Source organism: Phragmites australis, chromosome 22 (genome assembly GCF_958298935.1).
Source record: "Phragmites australis chromosome 22, lpPhrAust1.1, whole genome shotgun sequence".
Lineage (NCBI taxonomy): Eukaryota > Viridiplantae > Streptophyta > Magnoliopsida > Poales > Poaceae > Phragmites > Phragmites australis.
In genome coordinates, this window is record NC_084942.1 from 9,006,836 (window position 1) to 9,026,741 (window position 19,906).

The window sequence follows — 19,906 nt, forward strand, 5'->3', positions numbered from 1 at the left end:
ACTCAAGATCGATGGACTCCAACCTGGCACATCATCCTCTAGGGGCTTCCACAAGTCTGCTCAAAGGAAGCTCACCAAGACCTCACCACCAAGCCGTCTAGGTGATGTCAATCACCAAGAGTAATAAGCTAAGAACCTCATTTGACCTAATATAAGTCATAAAGGTGGATGGATGCACACTAGCTATTCTCCTAACACTAATAATGTACTTAATCTTCAATTAAGGAACTTACAAATCACTTGAGTGCTTTTTCTTCCTCTTGACTCTCCAAAAAAGGGTATGAGCTCAACCAATAGCCAAGAGGACCGAAATGAATCAACCAAGGGGGTATTTGTAGCCATCAACTAGAAACTAGTGGTTACACCCTTTGGCTCCAAAATTTTGGGTCATTGAACGGTCAGGTGGGATCAGTGAACTATACGGTGGCTTAAAATTCCAACTACTAAGAAACTAGCTGTTACTATTCCATACACATCATCGGATGGTCAGGTGGTTCACTGGACCGTTCGGTGACCTTCATTTCACTTGAAAGTGGCCTCCCTGGATAAATTGGTCTCATAGCCAATAAACCAACCAACCAAACCATTCGGTGCTCCTTCAGAAGAATTGGTCTAGTGGCCAATGGACCAAACCATCAAATCGTCCGGTGATCATCGAAATTAGGTGGACCCATTGGACCATCCGGTGGTTCTTCGTCTCCTAGATTCTAGACCTACAGAAGAATTGGTCTAGTGGCCAATGGACCAAACCATCGAATCATCCGGTGATCACTGAAATTAGGTGGACCCATTGGACCATCTGGTGGTTCTTTGTCTCCTAGATTCTAGACCCTCAGGAGAATTGGTCTGGTGGCCAATGGACCAAATTAACCACCAGATCATCTTGTGGTCACAAGAATCAGGTGGACCCACCAGACCGTTAGGTGGTCACCGAAATCAGGTGGCCAATCGGACCGTCTGGTGGTCCTTGATCTTCGACTCAGAAGTGCCTCTGGATAATTTGTCTAATGGCCAATAGACCAACCCACTTGACTATTCGATGGTCACCGAATGTTCAGGTGACACCATCTTACCATCCAGTACCTTCTAAAAACATGGGACTTGTCTATTTTTGTCCATTCTTTGTCCCGTCTCCTTAACTATATTAAGTCACTACTCTTAACCCCCTTTGATAGTACAACCAAAGAAAAAAAAAAGATAAGAGTCCTATCTACTCCTAAGTGCCAACCTTAACTCCCTGTGATACTTAGAGCTAAATTGTGAGAACCGTCTAAATCGCACTCGATTTAATTGATGGTGCCAGCCATCCATAGAGTAGCACACTCCCGTCATTCAACATGCCGTGTGCTAACACACATCTAAAAGATGTCCTTCACAACCACTGTTTGATTAAAACGAGAACAATTCTGGTAGTCCTGATACATGCTCAACATGCCCAAGATCACATCACGTATCTTTAAAACAAGCATATTGTCTCAAGATATAATAGATTTTAAGTATTTAACTTAAATTACATGCCTTAGATAATATTACAACTCCACAATTTAAGTACTACAATCTGAAATTTAAAGGTTGAGAGCTAAATTAACAAGTTTAAGCTCTCAGCTAGATATTAAACAAGCTAGAGAATTATATTACAAGCCAAGTTATTTATCTAGCAATTAAACATCTATGCACGGTGGAATATAGCCAAAACAACAAAAGACGGTGGCACGATTGCCTTAGGCACCACCGGGTTAGCTCAAGAAGATAAAAGCTACTCTGAGCCATCACCGGAATTGGCGGGGACAAAATAGCCATACACAAGCTCGCAAGTATGAAGGTACTCGCAAGTACACAATACGGTATTGATATGGGGTTGCCTGATCCTCACGAAATAGGATCCATGCGATGAGTATAATGGTTGTGAGCAACCAAGGTAATAGTGCAACTAGATGATCTTGAGTACGAAGGTCCTCGCAAGTACACAATAGGGTATTGATATGGGGTTGCTTGATCCTCACGAAATAGGATCTATGCAATGAGTATAATGGTTGTGAGCACCCAAGGTAACAGTGCAACCAGATGATCTTGAGGCCAACCACTGCCGATCCAATGACCTGCAACAAGTATTCGCCTAACCACACTCTAAGTTTCCAATCCATACAACCATGCATGAAGTTGGAAGCACAGAAAAACTATCATGGAACGACTGTTATTAATATCTCACAAGGTAAGTTTGCAAGAGCAAAGGGGTAGAGAACTCCCAAACAAGGTCTTGGTAGCAGCTTGGCCATCCTATAGGGTATTGTCAAAGAGTTGTGAAGAAGGGTGGGGTTGGTATACTAATACTAGGAACAAACCTCTTAGCTGGGTGTGAACACACACCAAAAATAGGTTCTATTTTCTTGCCCACCAGATTGGAGAGGAGGCAAAAGAGTGGAGTCTCGCGTAACAATAAATGTTCTAGTCAGCCTGTCTTGAAACTTGCATATCTTTTCACTCAAGCCTCCAAATGATGCACCGTTTGTTGTGATGGAAAGATTACTTGATTTCCCTTCTATTATTTCCCTCTATATATGCTCGATACTTACAAAATGAATTGGGTTTATATGGAAAGTGGGAAAATGAAAATCTAGAGTTGTGGATGTCACATTTGATGGCTTCGGTTGTTTGCTGGTCTCCTTGGCATTAAGATCCTTGCAATGTGCACCCTTGCCTTGAATTATCTACATAGGTGTGAAGCTGAGCACAAGAAGCACAATAGACTTAAACAATATATAATTCTTATTGATAGTAATATTAGACTAAGTTAGGAGCATGTCAACCTCTTGTTCTATTTGTTTGGCACGACTCCTTGTGATTGGTCCCAAGTAAGCCTCTTTTATGGAAGGTGCAACTTGTAATCATGTGGATCATCTTGTGGAGGAGATGATTAATGAGGTGAACTAGGGATGTCCTCATCATCCTCCTTCTCTTCAAAAAGAGTCATCCTCGACTCTTAATCCTCTTGACCAAAACACAGTGGTAGATCAGCAATGTTAAACATGGAACTCACTCCACAATCTTCTAGAATATCGATCTTGTAAGCATTGTCATTTATCTTGGCCAGCACTTTGAATGGTCCATTCCGCGAGGTATTAACTTAGACTTATGCTCTTAGGAAAGTGATCTTTGTATAGATGTACCCAAACCATATCTCCTGGCTCTAAGGTCACCTTCTTGCGATTCTTGTTTGCCTTTGCTACATAGTACTTTGACTTCTTCTCGACTTCTTCTCTTATCTTCTCATGAATTTTCTTCAGATATATACTTGGTTCTTGTGGATGGCGTGTGGAATCATCTTGTGGAGGAGTTGATGAATGGGTTGAACTAGGGATGTCCTCATTAGGTATATACTATCCCAACTCTAAGGGTAATGTATTTGGATGAATTAGCAAGGAATATGCCACAATGTTAATTTGATTTAGCGAAAAAACAATTTAATCGACAAGTGACATGAACACCTAACATTAATCAACAATATACTATATCAACATGACAACAAGTGCATAAACATAGACAACATAACATGACCATTACAACATAAGCCCCATCGATCCATCTCATAACATCCCACATACCCTTCATACCACAATAACCATGAAAACTTTATGATGATGTCCAATGAATATTAAGAATGGTTATGACCGAGAGCGCAACTATTCGAATAGTTCTTACACTCTGCAGGGGAGTATTTCTTTACCCACACGATATGAGATCATGTGGCTCATGTAACCAATCATGTTGCATAGGGGTTACTCATGAAAACCTTTCCCAAATAAGCCGTGACCATTTGAACATGTCTCTTGGTGTGGAGGTCACATAGGTCTACTCTCGGAGCAACCTCAAGTGTCTCTACAAGCCCTTCTACTTACACCGTAGACCAGCAAGCCAAAGAATCATAGTAACTAAGGTATTTAACTTATCTTTACCATTATTGGATATATGGTAGCACGGAAAAGTGCTTAAGCCAACGACACTAATGGTCGATGCTTAATTGATTCAAGCGGGTCTATGGTATTCAGATTCCTCTGCCAAACTACCCCTAACACCCACCCAAATCTTGCTCATCTCAATACTCATCATCCACAACCAATCATTCTCATGAAACAATAATTAAAGTCCTATAGATCATGAACGATAGGACAATCCACCGCTCGACTTCTACTTGTGACCTATGCATTGCCAAGCAAGTTCGCATTGATTTTAAGTTGGACATTAGCCAAGTATACCTAGGTTACAAGGATCAAGATCATCAATGATAACAAGGTGGGTACCATGCAACAAATAGGGTATACCCAAATCCCGACATTGACTCGTTAACACATGCATATACGACATATAGCGATAACTAACAAAATTTACTATCATCATTGAACCAAAATAAAGAAAAAATATGCATAGATACTTGCCTTGGTGCTCAGGTGCCTTACAAACTAGTTCACACTCATGTTCAACTTCAACAAAGCCCCCTTGTCACTATCTGTCTCATCGATCGCTAAAAGAACGAATAATGCATCGTAATTACCATGATGAAAATGCTATGAGATATGCTCCAAATAATATCAAAATTTAATGAGACAGAGTTTACAAGTTATGAACACAATGCAATAAGAATAATTGAATTTGTAGTTCATTAGCTCATGGTATAAAAAATTTAGTGCATTGCTGTAAAAAGAACAGATTTAATGAGTTTATGCTTGAAAAAGCATACATTCAACTCAAAACTCATTTTAGGGAAGGACTTGACAGGCTAACTAATATTTTTCCTGGGTAGAGCTTAACTAAAGATGATCTTTAGGAGTGGATTCATAACAATGCTTAAAAAACTTAGGCTAGAACAGTGGGTTAAACAAGTATATCATGTGTTCAATTATTTTTATAGCATAGTACTGAAAATAAAAAGAATAAAATTGGTTTTCACCAATTTTGGGCATTACATGAATTTATGGTGAATTAAACAAATTTAAGCACAATTAATCCATTATATAAATTAAATTACATATTTCATGATGATTAGCATTTTTATACTATAGATTAGGATAATATAAAGCTAAACAAAAGTGGTTTCACATTTTTAGGAGCCATATTCAATTTACAAACTTTCAACCAATTTACTAGTTGTACAATAAATCCATTTTTCAGTTTTTGATTTAACTGAATTAAATAACAATACTAGACCTTTTCCACCGAGAGCTAGCCTCAGAGATTGATGAAGGGCCCGGGGCCCAGCTAATCGATCAAAATAATTTGACCCAGCCAGCCTTATTGGCGCTCACACGGGTGTGGCGGTGAATCCAACGATGTCTTGGAACGGGGTCGACAACTAGAGATTCAACACGTGGATGTGAACTCATCTTGGGGGTGCTCAATGGATGGGCCCAGCTAGAAGGAGGTCGACAAAAAACATCTGAAGGTAGCGGCGCAAGGCTAATGCGAGCGACCGTGCTGGCATTGGGCCAAAGAGGAAAGAACGCATCCTGCAGCATCTAGGAATCCTAGGGGTGCTCACCGTGCTGCTAGCTAGCACAGAGAGGCTCGGGTTGCGCCAGTTGATGACAAAGCGGCGGAGGAGTTGCTAGTGTTGGGGAAGAATTCGGGCTGGAAGATGATGGATTTGCATGGGATTTGGTCGGAGGAGCTTCGCTTGACGTCCTGCCTTGCATCTCTCAGCTCGGGTTCATCGAATTTGGGCTCATGCTCGGCAGATTTGGTGATAGAATGTTAGATTTGCTCAATGGTGCTCAGTGTAGAGGTGGAGAGAGTTCGGCCGAGAGAGAAAGGAGTGGGAAGGAGAGACATGGGGGAGAGTGGGGAGGGGATAAGGCTGCTCAGCCTCCCACTTTGAGCCCATGATCATGGTGACAGGACAACAACAAGTGCCAGCAGCCGTGTGGTGCCTGTCGAGGATTTGATACTTGATCGTATATAATTTTGTGATATAGAAAATAGGGATACCTGTGTAGCCATAGAAGTATATCGTGCACAGAGATACAAAGTTTATATAGGTTCAGACCCCTAAGTTGGGTAAAATTCTTATGTCCTGTCTTGATTATTCTTAGATCATAGAGTATAATGATGAAATACGGGGTGTTTAACCCTAAGAAGTAGACGAATTTGGTTGTGTCTAGGGCTTAAGATCTAATTAATTAGGGGATTGCTTCTACCATGGATCTTCAATGGATGTTAGTCTTCTGCTTGACTAGTCTTGAGGGGTTTCACGACTTTAGCGATATCAAAGCGCGACTTGCTTGTGCTTCAATTGGTTCAATGTGGGATGAGATATCTCTCCCTATCGTATATAGCTAGAGGTACTCGGGCGTAACCTACACGGACTCCTTTAGACGTAATCTACTCGAATTATTGGACTCCCGAATATCTAGAATTTTTTACCGAATAAGAGATAGTGGGCCCAGCTGGAAACATTGCACATAACCCTATTATTGCTCTCCTCTCTCAGCTCAAACAGAGGGGTTTTGGGCCTCCAAAAATTCTGAAATTTTCTGAGTTACTCCTATAATTCATAACAAATCCATTTGAGTTGGTTTGCCTAAAGCCCATGTAGATTTTGAATTAATTTCCTCAAAGTTGCTTACTATCATAGCTTGTAGCAATTTTTAAGCCATCAATTTAATTCCCTAAAATCTAGAAAAACTCACTGATATTCATAATAAATCATGGACTAATTTCTAAAATTATATTTAGCCCTAAGTTGTATGGTGAATTTGTGAGTTCCTTTATAATGCATCATTTCACATTTGTATTTTCATAGCGTAGGGAGGTAGGTGACATAGCATAGTAAATTTAAGGACTAAACTTACTTAGAAAAACTTTATAGTTACTAAGTTATTGGTAATGAAAATCGAATTTATGAGGTTTAAATTTTAATACAACAATTTAAACTAAGAAAATGGTGTTGTTGGTCCAAATTAGGCCTCTACTTTAGAACACGATATTTAGATCCCTCAAGTTTGGGAACCAGTACAGGTCTTCTTCAACCTAGTCCTAAGGTTGTTTTGTAGTAGCTGGTAACCTTGGCGGAGATATTTTGCTTTCTATAAAGGAGCGCCTTTGTTCTATAATGTGTGGTAACTTCTCAACATTCTAAAATTTGTGACGTTGACCCGTAATTATCTCTAACATATTTTTTAAAAAATTATCCTATTTAACACATATATCGGGAAATACGAAGGATTCCCTATCAATAAATAGAATAAAAAATATAAATAAAAAACTTGACCAGTCTGGGAGGAACTAGGTAACATTATAAATAAGAAATAAATACCTAAATTAATATCGGAGATAATTCGAACCTGAGTGGTATAGATACATCCATACTCTTAACCAACTGAAATATACACCGTTCCTTAAAAGAATTTGAATTTCCTCTCATATATTACTAGTTAATTTCTCAGTCCTCAGGCGAATAAATATGACTTCAACGTTCATGTTCCTATACAAATAAGAAATTTGCGAATCAAATTTGAATTTTGCAGAATTCAAACCTGACTTAAGCTCTGTTTGTTTTCTGCTTGCTTCTGGCTTATCTGCTACCAGAAAACAGAAATCAGAACAAACGGAGTTACTGAGAAATGGCTTTTGGAGAAACAAAAACCTGTATCTGAGAAAAATAAACTAAAAACTAAGAAATTTAATTTTTTTAAAGTTATGTGCTGAGAAATCAAAAATTTATTGTAAAACCAACAATTTATTTTTAAAAACAGCTTTTAAAAAACTAAAAGAACAATTTAATAAAAAACCAAAACAAAAACAGCAAACAAAACAGACCCTCAAGCCGCCGAAACTCCTGAACATCGATTACAATCCAATATTAACTGAATTCAAATTTTGTAAATCAGACCAAGCTCTTCGTTCCTTTTTTTTTCTCCCGGAGACGACCCCGCCTTTTGCCCGTATCTCTCCGCAAACCCACAAAGCCCCCTACTCCTCGCTCGATGGCCGCCTCCGCCTCGCCCGCCGCCTCCCCGCCGCGCCACCGCCGCCACAACCACCGCGACGAAGACTCCCCGCGCCGCCGCAAGCTCCGCTCGTCCCCATCCCCACCCCGCTCGCCATCCCCCGACGCCGACCGCCGTCGCAGATCTAGGGCTTCCCCGCCCGACCCCAACCGCCGCCGCGGACGCGACGCCAATCCCTCTGAGAACAACGGCCACGCCAACCCCGGCAGGGACGCCGACGACGACGGCCCGCCCCGGCGCGCTAGGGTCTCGGATGGGGAGGAGGATGGCGACCGTGGGAGGAGGCGCGCTAGGGTTTCCGACGACGAGAACGAGGACGGCCGCCGGCGGAGGCGGGCTAGGGCATCGGATGATGATAGAGACGACCGCCGCGGCAAGCGCGACCGGGAGAGGGACAGCCGTCGCCACCGCCGCCGGAGTCCCAGCTCCGAGTCGGGATCCTCCCCTGACGACCGCCGCAGCCGTCGCCACCGCCGTGATGAGAGCTCGAGGCGGCGGGATGACCGCAGGCGCCGGGAGGACGGCCGAGACGAGCGCCAGAGGAGAAGCCGTGAGAAGAGGGAGCCCACGCCGCTGCCCCCGCCGCCACCATTGCTGCCGGAGATGATCCCTGGGCGCACGGGTGGGATCTACATCCCGCCCTTCCGCATGGCGCAGATGATGCGGGAGGTGGAGGACAAGGCGAGCCCCGAGTACCAGCGGCTCAGCTGGGATGCTCTCAAGAAGAGCATCAACGGGCTGGTAAACAAGGTGAATGCGACCAATATCAAGAATATAGTGCCGGAACTCTTCGCTGAGAACCTTGTTCGTGGGCGGGGGCTCTTCTGCCAATCGTGCATCAAATCACAGATGGCCTCACCTGGGTTCACTGATGTGTTTGCTGCACTTGTTGCGGTTGTGAATACCAAGTTCCCTGAGATTGGACGCATGCTTCTTGTTCGTGTTGTGCTCCAGCTGAAGAGGGCATATAAGCGAAATGACAAGGTGATCTTCTCTTCACTCCCCACTCAACATGTATTGGCACTTGTTGGGTCAAGTATGAATCGTTTAGAAATTAGAAATGCTTGATGTTAGTTGGCATGTCACGGTAATTTAACAGAACTATCTTAGAGTAATGTATGCTAGTTTACCTACTCCCTAATCCCTGACAAGATTTCTGCTATTGTTTCAACTTCAACCATTTGCAAAATGGGTTACTCCATTTACGTTGGTCAAATAAAATTGGCTACCACAGCTGCAGAAGAACCCAAGAATGAAATGATAGCGTAAACCCATAGTTATGTTGTTTCAGAATTACTACTTTGTGTTCACCATTCGTGTATAATGTTAACAACATTAACTGCATTTTATAGTGGGCTTGAACTCTAATATATGCTTGTTCGGTAAGTAATTACATAGGGATAGGATCAACTTTTACTTGCCATTCAAGACTTAAGTATAAAACAGTGATGAAAAAAATCGGCCGATCAGCCGATTAATCGGTGATCGGCAAGGCAACGAGTAGATTAGTCTGTTATCGGTTCTAAAATCGGCCGGCCGATTAATCGGTCTGACAACCCGGGTTGACCACCGATTAATTGGGTTGACTGGCCCTCGTCGCCTAGGCGATTAGGCATGCAGAAATTCTGGGCGTCGCCGTCGCCTTGCCAGAAGCAGTGAAAAAGAGAGGGAGAGAAGAAGGGAGAAGAGAGGAAGAGTGGGAGGATGAAGCACGAGCTAACCATTGCCGCTTGCCATCGCCCGCCATGGGGGATGCTCTGCTGCTGTAGAGGGAGGGAGGGAGGGAGGCAGCAAGGGAGATGGCTGGTGGAGGTGCCCTGTTGCTTGTTGCTCATGGAGAGAGAGGGGGAGAGAGAAGAGAGAGGTGGCTGGTGCCTTTGCTGCTCGTGGAGAGGATGAGGGTACCATTCTAGGGTAAGTGGAGTGGGCTGGTGGGCCTGGGGTAGATAAGGGAAGGGGTAGGTGGGCTAGTTGGTGGGCTGGGCCAGTCCAGTCCCTTCTCCTTTTCCATTTCTCCCTTTCCTCTTGTCGTTTTCCTTTTTCTTTCCTCCTCTCCTTGCTTCTGTTCTGCTGTTTACATAAGTACTTTATACCAACCGATTAATTCAGTTAATCCCTGATTAATCAATTAATCCCTACTCCCCGGCCGGCCGAGCAGCTACCGATCACCGATTTTTTGAACAATGGTATAAAAGCTAACATAAATTTCTGTTTGGAGCTGGGGCTTATCTACCTAGACTTTGGCTGTTTATGTACATAGTGAAAGCTTTACTTCACATTCAGGATCCAATTATAAGACCTAGTATAAATCATTATTTCAATATGGGGACCTTATGAGACTGCTTATATTTTGAGTGGAAGAATTACATGTGCACTTAATTTTGAGTTTCTGCATAAATTTCTCACAGCAGCTCTTGTTGATTGCAGCCCCAATTGCTTGCAGCTACCAAGTTCATTGCACACTTAGTTAATCAGGTGGTGGCGCATGAGCTCGTAGCGTTGGAGCTTCTTACAGTACTTCTTGAGAATCCAACTGATGATAGTGTTGAGGTGCATAGTTCGGTTCTTATGTACTTTCTACATGTTTAAGAACTTGTTCATGTCATTTCTGAAGTATGTGCATATGGTTTGTCATCTGGCAGGTGGCAGTCGGATTCGTTAAAGAATGTGGGGCAATGCTGCAGGACTTGTCTCCACAAGGGCTTCATGGTAAACTCTTCGAGGCAACCTTTATGTCAAGTGCTTATTTGAGTCCATGGCTTGCTGAACCTGTTAGCTCATAGTACCATTGTATTAAACATATATTTATTGTCTAAGACATAATATAATTTTATTTACGGATAATAAAATTATTTTATATAGGAGGAATGTATTTTACATCAGGTCCAAAATATTTGGATACCATGAAGACATTTAGTTTAATGATTTGATGCTTCATATTTTAGCTGACCTGGAAGTTGTAGGCTTATGATGTATTGCTCCTAATTTTGGTTGTTCTGCAAACAACGCAAATTCTAATTTGGTTATGGTGGATACCAAGATTTTTATCTTTAAACTATGTTCTTGATTTTGGATGCTCTGGAGAACATAATTTGTAATGTCGAGAATAAATTGATTGATTAGTATGAATTAAAATGATCCCTGCTGCCCCTCCATATTGTGTGCTAGTTTGTTTAGTTAAACGACAAATGCATTGTAGAACGTAGGTTAGCTATGTGACATCCTTGAGGTACAACCAGAATGTAATATTTCTTTATCGGATTACTATGATACAAACAACATTTAGCTGCAGAAAGTCAAAAAGCTTCCAATTCTTTTCTTCCACATTGTCACTCTTCGAGGTTTTATAAAAAAAAAATATTTCCTGGTAGTGCCTATGCAATTTGTTTGTGAGAAGTGCAACAATTAATACCATGGGTTGTAATACTTACAGCTAAAGCATTTACTGTTTCGGACTTTCCATTATAAATTAAGTGTTACTTTAGAATGCATGCAGGCAAACTATTTTAACTCTGATGGATAAGATCTTCAATTCTTCATTAATATTTAGATTGGCTACACAAAATTGGTGAGTAGATTCATTTTGAAGAATGCTTTAAAAACATTGTTATTTCTTTGTGTTTGACAAATGTACGGCAATAGAAATTGGTGGCCAATTTTATGGTTTTGAACTTTGGATATCATCCAGTACAAGACTTATCTGTGACTTGATGAAAAATTTGTTATTAAATGTGATCATTTTTTTGTCTGAAAACTTAACAACTTAATCCAAATAATTGGTGATAATAGTTTATTTGATCTCCTTGATGAATTATATTGATCTTTCCACCTTTTTCTGTTGTTTTTAATGGGTTTACCAATTTATCTATCTATGCAGCTATTTTTGAAAGATTTCGAGGCATACTTCATGAAGGTGAAATAGACAAGCGTGTGCAGTTCCTAATAGAAGGCCTTTTTGCAATTAGAAAGGCTAAATTTCAGGTAAATTCTTAGTTGTCCTAACCTGGCGCTTCCTTGTTGCATGCCCTTAAAAATTCTGATACTATGATTTTGTTGTCATATATGTACAGGGATTCCCAGCCATCCGTCCAGAGTTGGATCTTGTGGAGCAGGAAGACCAATTTACTCACGAGATATCCCTTGAAGATGAGCTAGATCCTGAGACCAATCTAAGTACGTTCTTGTTTTCTTCATTGGTATTTTTCTCTGTTACGTTTGTGGGATGAATTTTCTGAGTGAAGGAACTTACTCTTTTGTGTAGTATAATGCTGACCTTTTTCAACCGCAGATGTTTTCAGGGCGAACCCAAATTTCATTGAAGATGAGAAGGCCTACGAGAACCTGAAGAGTAGCATTCTGGGAGCAGAATCTTCTAATGAAGAAGAAGGATCTGATGCTGCATCTGATGATGAGGACGACGAAGAATCTGATGAAGAAGAGGATGAAGAACAGATGGAGATAAGGGATAGAACTGAGACCAATCTCGTGAATCTTAGAAGAACAATATATTTGACTATTATGTCTAGTGTTGATTTTGAAGAAGCCGGTCACAAGCTTATGAAAATTAAACTTGAGCCTGGTCAAGAGGTAAGCACAGTAGTTTATGTTATTTCAGTATTTGATATTAGTTTCAGTTTTGCTTTTTCAAGTTGTTTCTTGATTGCCTTGTTTGTCTAGTTTCTTTTGTTCCCTTTGATACAAATCCTTCATAGTTAAGACTTCATAAACATACATTCTGTATTTGCTACTAGTACTAGCTAAGTCATTGTTTGTTTATACCGATTTTGTCTTTTCATCAAACTAGTTTATTTGACTTATATGCCAATATTATGGCTTAAGTTGTTTTTTGAAGCCTACATTCTGATGAAACCTAATATTTCAATCCCCACCTTTTGCAGAGGTTGGATACCTCTAGTCATGTTGTATATTCCTATATTCATTTGTGATGTTTTTATATTGAATAGCATATTCTGGAAAAGCGACCGGTGCTTGTTCATTGTATACAAAGTACTGTTTAATAGTTAAGCATGATAGTACAAACTGTTATGATTGCATGAAGTCAGAGGGTCTCCACATGCCACTATGGTTTGTTGCAGTACCTATTGCTGGACTTGTTGCTGTATATTTGTCAACAGACATGGTAACAGGAATTAAAGATTGCAATGGGTGGCTAATGCTTCCATTTACTGATATTTCGTTGTTACAACCTTTCACCTTCATGAATAGTTTTAGAACTTTATTGTTTTCATTGACCTGGTTTTAATGGTTTCACCAAAAAATGATTTTCTGATAGATGTTGGGCTACATCCGGTTTTTGAGCAAGTTCATTACTAGGCTATGATGTTTTGAACTTCAGGATGAGATGAGATTAATTTATTTTGACTGACCTGTCCGAAAGAGTAGAAGGCTACTTTGAAAGTTCGTTAAGGCTAAATGTAGATGTACTCAAATGTAGTCTGCATTGACATGACTTATAAGTTTATGTATGCTAATTGGCAGAAGTGATGTAAGAAATGCTAATATTGGCACATCAGTGCATGATAACCTACATTAAGACTGATCTTCAGGTTCAGTTATTTTGACCTCATTTCTTGTTCTTCAGATTGTTTGGTTTCTCCAAAGTCTCTGATATTACTGAAATTGTTTCAATTATTTGTGAACTTCCAGAAATTCCTTAAATAAATCAAAAGTCAAGTATATTGGTTGTCTATGGCGACTTAATGCTTGATCCCACAAATAGCACGCACAAGAACAAACAATGTTGAAGAGGCTTCTGTATGCCAGTTGCTTAAGTTTTAAAAAATCCTTTTTTGTTATACATGTAATGTAATCACATGCTGGGTTTAATTCCTTTTCACATGGGTATTAAATATGGTCCGAATCGTAATTTCTTTAGAAGCCTTTTGCTTTCCTTATGTTTGTCTTACTCTAATTGATTTATGTGTTCCATTGATGGCTTGACACCCAGTCTGTAATTTATGCTTTTTTAAGGAGAAATCTGCAATTTTGGTATTCTGCTGATCGGAATTGTTTTTTTCATGTGAAAGATGGAGCTGTGTATTATGCTTCTTGAATGTTGCAGTCAAGAGAGAACATACCTTCGGTATTATGGGTTGCTAGGGCAGCGGTTTTGCATGATCAATAAAGTGTACCAAGAGAACTTTGAAAAGTGTTTTGTGCAACAGTATTCGATGATTCATCGTCTTGAAACAAATAAGTTGAGGAATGTTGCCAAGTTTTTTGCGCATTTGTTGGGGACTGATGCACTCCCTTGGCATGTTTTGGCTTACATCCGGTTGACAGAGGAAGATACGACGTCATCTTCTCGAATTTTTATAAAAATTCTATTTCAGGTATGTTACAGATATGTCGATTTATGACAACAGCTATTTACCTTTCCTCATATCAGAATATTGAAGCACCTTTTGTTATGCAGGAATTATCGGAACATCTTGGCATACGCTTACTCAACGAGAGACTGAATGATCCTAGTATGCAAGGTTCCTTCGAGTCAATCTTCCCAAGGGATCATCCGAAGAATACTAGGTTCTCTATCAATTTCTTCACATCCATCGGTCTTGGGGGTATCACAGAGAGCCTGAGGGAGTACTTGAAGAACATGCCACGCCTCATAATGCAGCAGCAGAAGCCTGCATCATCTGAGTCAGAATCTGGTGGATCTGAATCTGGTTCAGAAAGCTCTGGCGGGTCTAGTTCTGAGTCTGAGTCCGAGTCAGAATCAAGCTATGATGAGAGTGACAAGAGACGGAGTAAGAGAAGGAAGAGGACTTGAGTGAACATCCAACTGTTCTTATTGAGTTGTCGTTTTCGTTTTTGTTCAGATTAGCTGCTTTACTTGGACCGACCTATATTGTGTATGCATGTGCAATATGAGGAAGCTGCTGATGTGTTCAGTCATAATCAGAAAGCTGTACTGTGTAAAAATACTAGCCAAACTTGTACCAGCTGGTACCTTGTACTGTAATCGTGTGGTGACGAGTCAAAGCAACAAAAGGCTACCAGAAAATTCTTTGTTCTTTTCCACAATTTTTTAGACAGAAAGTTTTGTACGTCGAGAATTTGTTATCCTGAGCAGAGTGAAATATTTTTCATGTTCTGAAGTGTGATAAGCACAATCAAGTCAACTAGGGAAGGGGGTCCTCTGTCGGTGAAGTCAGTGACCTTAAATCGTTGTGGATTACAGATGGATGGATTAGATTTATGCTATAACATACCGTAACAGTAAAATTGGTACAATAAACCAGTGAAGTTGCTACAGTACCATTCTATAGTGCTAGGTCCCGAAGTGCTCTATTAATTTTTGGAATGTAGTACAGTGCATATACACCTTTTGACAGACAATCCTGAAGAAGACAAATTACAAGCACACCCTTCGGAGCTTTTGGATCTGCTTCTGTCTTCGGAGCACGGCGTCGCCATCTTCTCTAGCGCCAGATACCACCAAACATGTTCCAAAAGCTTGAATTTGAATATTTAAAAATAGAAAAACTGGGCGAATACTGGTCAAGGTGTATTTCTGCTGGAAGCTTCTATTTTAATGCGCAAGCAATAATAACAGCACCTCCTGGTTTGTTTTTTTAGCTTATCACCAATTGTCGAGCCATTTAATTTTTTATCACCCTAAAGAAACACTCTTTCTCCCGAGTTACTGACCATAGGGTTGTTTTAGTCACTGACATATAGGTCAGGGTGGCAAACAATTTGCCACCTACCCATAAGGGTGGCAAATCCTAAATTTTCCCCCTAATTATCGATGTTAGCAAACGTGTGCATCTGCTTGTACTAGACCTAGTCTGTAGGCACTTGGCTTGTTTATAGCTGACCTAGTCTTAGGTAGTCATGGCCAATGGCCTCTCCGACGTAGTACATCGACCAATTCGTTGTGTGCTGCATCTCTCTTGTTCTCTAGTTCTGTTCATGGTATTAGCCTTCCCTAGATTCATGGCAAACCTCTAATAATAGCAATTTTCAAGTGGGATGTCTATGCTCGGTCTTTACATGTTGGCAAACCTCTCATAAAGCCACGTACTTCGCTATATTCACTTTCATCCATTTCAACCAATAGATTTTCTTTAGATCATGGTACATCTTATTCTCACCAGGATGTACAGTTATGGAGTGTGATGTTCCTCAAGAAAAATATCTTCTTTGAGTTGGCCTTTTTGTGACATACATAGATGATCACGAAACATAACAGCTCCTAAAGCATCCAAAGTGAAAGCTCTAACTTTCCCTTCTTAATACACGTCTTATTTTGTTGCAATAATCAATCATGCTGTGCTTTCGAGACGCACTCAAGTATGGCAGACTCAAGAATAACCTTTGTCTCTGTTTGTGCATAACAATAAAGAATATACATCTGCTCAAAATAAGTTGTCAAACAGCTCAAAGTAGGGGAACAACATTGCAATTCAAAGCATCTGCATCCACTTTTCCTTTACCTAATGTGTAATGGATATTAAGGTCGTAATCCTATATCAAATCTAACCATCTCCTCTGTCTCAGATTCAGATACTTCTAGATGAAAATATACTTAAAATCTTATGATATGTGAATATATCACAAGTCGCTCCATGTAGATAATGCCTCCAAATCTTAAAAGCAAAGACCATGGTAGGAAGCTACAAATCATGAGTGGTATAATTTTGCTTATGATTGTTTAAACATCTTGACACAAATGTAATCACCTTGCCATTTTACATAAGGACACATCCTAGAGCCACTAGAGAAGAATCAAAGTAAACGGTGAAACATTCATCGGGCTCAGGAAGTGTGAGGAAAGACAATTACTAATCTATACATCAACAACTGAAAGTTGTGCTCACAATCATTAGTCCATCAGAACGTCACACCCTTATGTATCAGCATGGGCATTGGTTTGACAATAATAGAGAAATCATTCACAAACCAATGGAAATATCCTAATAAGCCCGAAAAACTATGCACCTCCTTCATATTAGTCCATCTCTTCCATTCTACTAGAATGGAGGCTTTATATAGACCAACCGAGATTCAATGCTCATTAATCACATGCCGTCCTAGAAAACCAACTTCTAGAAGCCAAAACTCATACTTCTTTAACTTTGGATAAAATTGATTCGTCCATGGAGTCTCCATCATGGTTCTCAAATACTACTCATGCTCTTCAATCTTAGAGTAGATGAGTATATCCTCAATGAACATCACCACAAACTTATACATATGCTCATGTAGCATGTTATTCATCATTTTGATGAAATAAGTAGGTGCGCTCATGAGTCTAGAAGACATAACCTTAAACTCATAATGACCACACCGAGTGCAAAATGCAGTCTTCTCTGATTATACTCAGGCTACAAATAAATCTTTGAAAATACCTTAGCTCCGTTCAGTTGATTGAATAAATCCTCAATATGGGGCAATATGTACTTATTCTTAATACTCGATACATTCAGAGCATAATAATCCACACACATATGCCTACTTCCATCTTTTTTCTCAATGAACAGAATTGGAGTTCCCCATGATGATATTTCACCTTATCAACTTCCTAGATAATGCGTCATCCAATTGTTTCTTCAACTCTTCTTCAAAAGGGCAAGACAAATGGTATGGTGCTATAGAAATAGGTCTGAGTATATGGAACAAGATCAATATAGAGTTCCAAAACATGCTTTAGCGGCGTCCCTGACAACTACATGAATCTCCACAACCAACAATGACTTGACTAGCTTTTCAGCTAAAATCCAAGGTAATTGAATCTTCATGGAATACTATCCAGTATGCAATCTTTCTGCACAAATGATGAACACAAAGGTACACTCCCTTGAAAGACAAACTTCTTACCCCAACAGAGGCTCCAGATTAGGTTACAATTTTCTAGAAGAAGATATCACAACCCGATCTACATAATTTGTTCATGTGTGACCAACTCAAGAAAATATGCATTATTGACCATGGTGTGCTTCCCCCTTCGAGGTACCCAAAATCTATTGGCAAAAGAGCACATAATCACTAGACCACAAAGTATATTTTGCTTAGAGAAAAGCATGGAAAGCTATAAAGTCCACTAAAAGACAACACCAATAATGCCTTACATAAGTCAGCACCACTTGTATTCTTTCTCTATTCAACGTAGTGAACATCTACTCACAAGAGACATATAAAGGGAAATATCTGGATCCATTACTCCACTGTAGCTATGGTGAAAACTATGGGCAAGTGACATGGTTGATCAGGCTATCCTTTGCACATACTATTCACACGCTATGTTAGGTAGATGGATCTCAAACTACTTGGGTAGCAACCATCCAATGCTCATCTAATACTCATAGAGAGAACATGTCAAAAAATATAGATGATGGAATAGGTCGAGCACAAGGAGAGGGGGCAAAATCACTACGGAACTCCACATCTTGATTTGCAACTCACAAAAGGATAGAATTAGGCACCACGCCATGGAATACTAAGGGTATGTTTGTTTCTTATTGTGATTCTAACAATACATATTTTGGTTCTCACAATCTAGAATCTGGATTGTATTATCTAAAACAAACAGCACTAGATTATTAGAATCTCTCCCCTCTCCCCTCTCCCCTACAGACTCGCTCTCTCCCTCCCAAAGCCTTTGCCTTGTGTACTGCGACCTCAAGCTGGAGACGGAGCTGGCGAGCCGATGTTACTAAATCGAGTTAACACTGACTGCGCTCGCCCTTGGCCTTCTTTTGTTGCTCGTTCCTTTCCCCATTCCCTCTCTTTCTGGGCTCTGACAAGTGATGAATCCGAGTGTGAGATTGACCATGGAAGAAGCGGCATCCAGGAAGCTCGTCAATGTTCTGCAGGGGAAGTTGGCGGATTGGGAAATCCAGGCTTTCTGAGCCGGAAAGATCAGGAATTTTATGCCTTTTCTGGGTTGATTGAGTTGGGGATTTTAGGGTGCGGCTTTATCAGGTGCTTTTTTCATTGGTTGATGGACGGGTTGGTCGGTTGTGTGTAGGGGCGCATCCATACATCGGTGTCAACTACAGTGAGGTGGCGGGCAACCTGTTGTCGCCCAACGAGATGGTGAAGCTGCTCAAGTCCACGGTGATCTCGAAGGTCTGCCTCTACGGCATCAACGTGGAGCTCATCCGTGCACTCGCCGGCTCAAGCATCTCCATAGTGGTCGGCGTGGACAACGGGGAAATCCCTAGGCTCGCCGTCGATCCCACCATCGCATCCCACTAGCTCACCGCCAACGTGCCGCCCTTCGTCCCGACGACCACCATCTTCGTCATCATCGTTGGCAATGAGGTGCTCGAGTCCGGGGATGCCTCCTTGGCCACCGCGCTCCTCTTAATGATGCAAAACCTCGGTGCCACTGCCGTCGTGGCCATCGACGGGGTCACGGGGATCAAGTTCTCCACCGTCAACACCATGGTCGTGCTTGCGCAGTCGGACCCGTCATCCACCTTCGCGTTCCACCCACACAAACCCGGAGACTGAACCATTATTTTGTAATGGCATGGTGGGTAAATATGTGTCACAATCTACTAGAAGCAACCTTTTTTGAGATTATGGATTGTAGAATTGTCCTATTTATTTTAGATTCTGATTTTAGAAATTAGAACCCACAATCATAATAAAAAACAAACAGACCCTAATAAACATTCAACAACACTTGGTCTCACTACTAGAACCACAATCAACCTGGACTTAAAGAAACAAGAATAGTTGGCTAGACAAGATCAAAGGATGCACATCAGCGATCCACGACCTGACTTTGAGGTACTCGACTGTGATCAAGAACAACAAGGCTCCATATCCCATGTTATAGTCAATGAGGAGTAGAAGTCACAATGTAATTCTTCACTATCTCAAACTTCCGTTTACCAACAACGGAACTTACTTGCACCTAGGACAAGGCA

General features: G+C 40.8%; 1 protein-coding gene across 1 annotated transcript; it reads left to right on the forward strand.

Moving 5' to 3' along the window:
* The first annotated feature begins 7,899 nt into the window (after positions 1-7,899).
* Positions 7,900-15,112, forward strand: LOC133904706 (uncharacterized). Its single transcript, XM_062346195.1, has 8 exons — positions 7,900-8,984; positions 10,428-10,550; positions 10,643-10,709; positions 11,878-11,981; positions 12,071-12,173; positions 12,289-12,587; positions 14,048-14,353; positions 14,437-15,112. Exons 1-8 carry the CDS (start codon positions 7,977-7,979, stop codon positions 14,791-14,793), a joined length of 2,367 nt encoding a protein of 788 aa, XP_062202179.1. The 5' UTR covers positions 7,900-7,976; the 3' UTR covers positions 14,794-15,112.
* Positions 15,113-19,906: the final 4,794 nt, after the last annotated feature.

Coding starts and splice junctions, on each gene's coding strand:
- LOC133904706 (XM_062346195.1), top strand. CDS start 7,977: ATGGCCGCCTCCGCCTCGCCCGCCGCCTCCCCGCCGCGCCACCGCCGC. Junction 10,551..10,642: donor CAACTGATGATAGTGTTGAG/GTGCATAGTTCG, acceptor GTCATCTGGCAG/GTGGCAGTCGGATTCGTTAA. Junction 12,588..14,047: donor AACTTGAGCCTGGTCAAGAG/GTAAGCACAGTA, acceptor TTCATGTGAAAG/ATGGAGCTGTGTATTATGCT.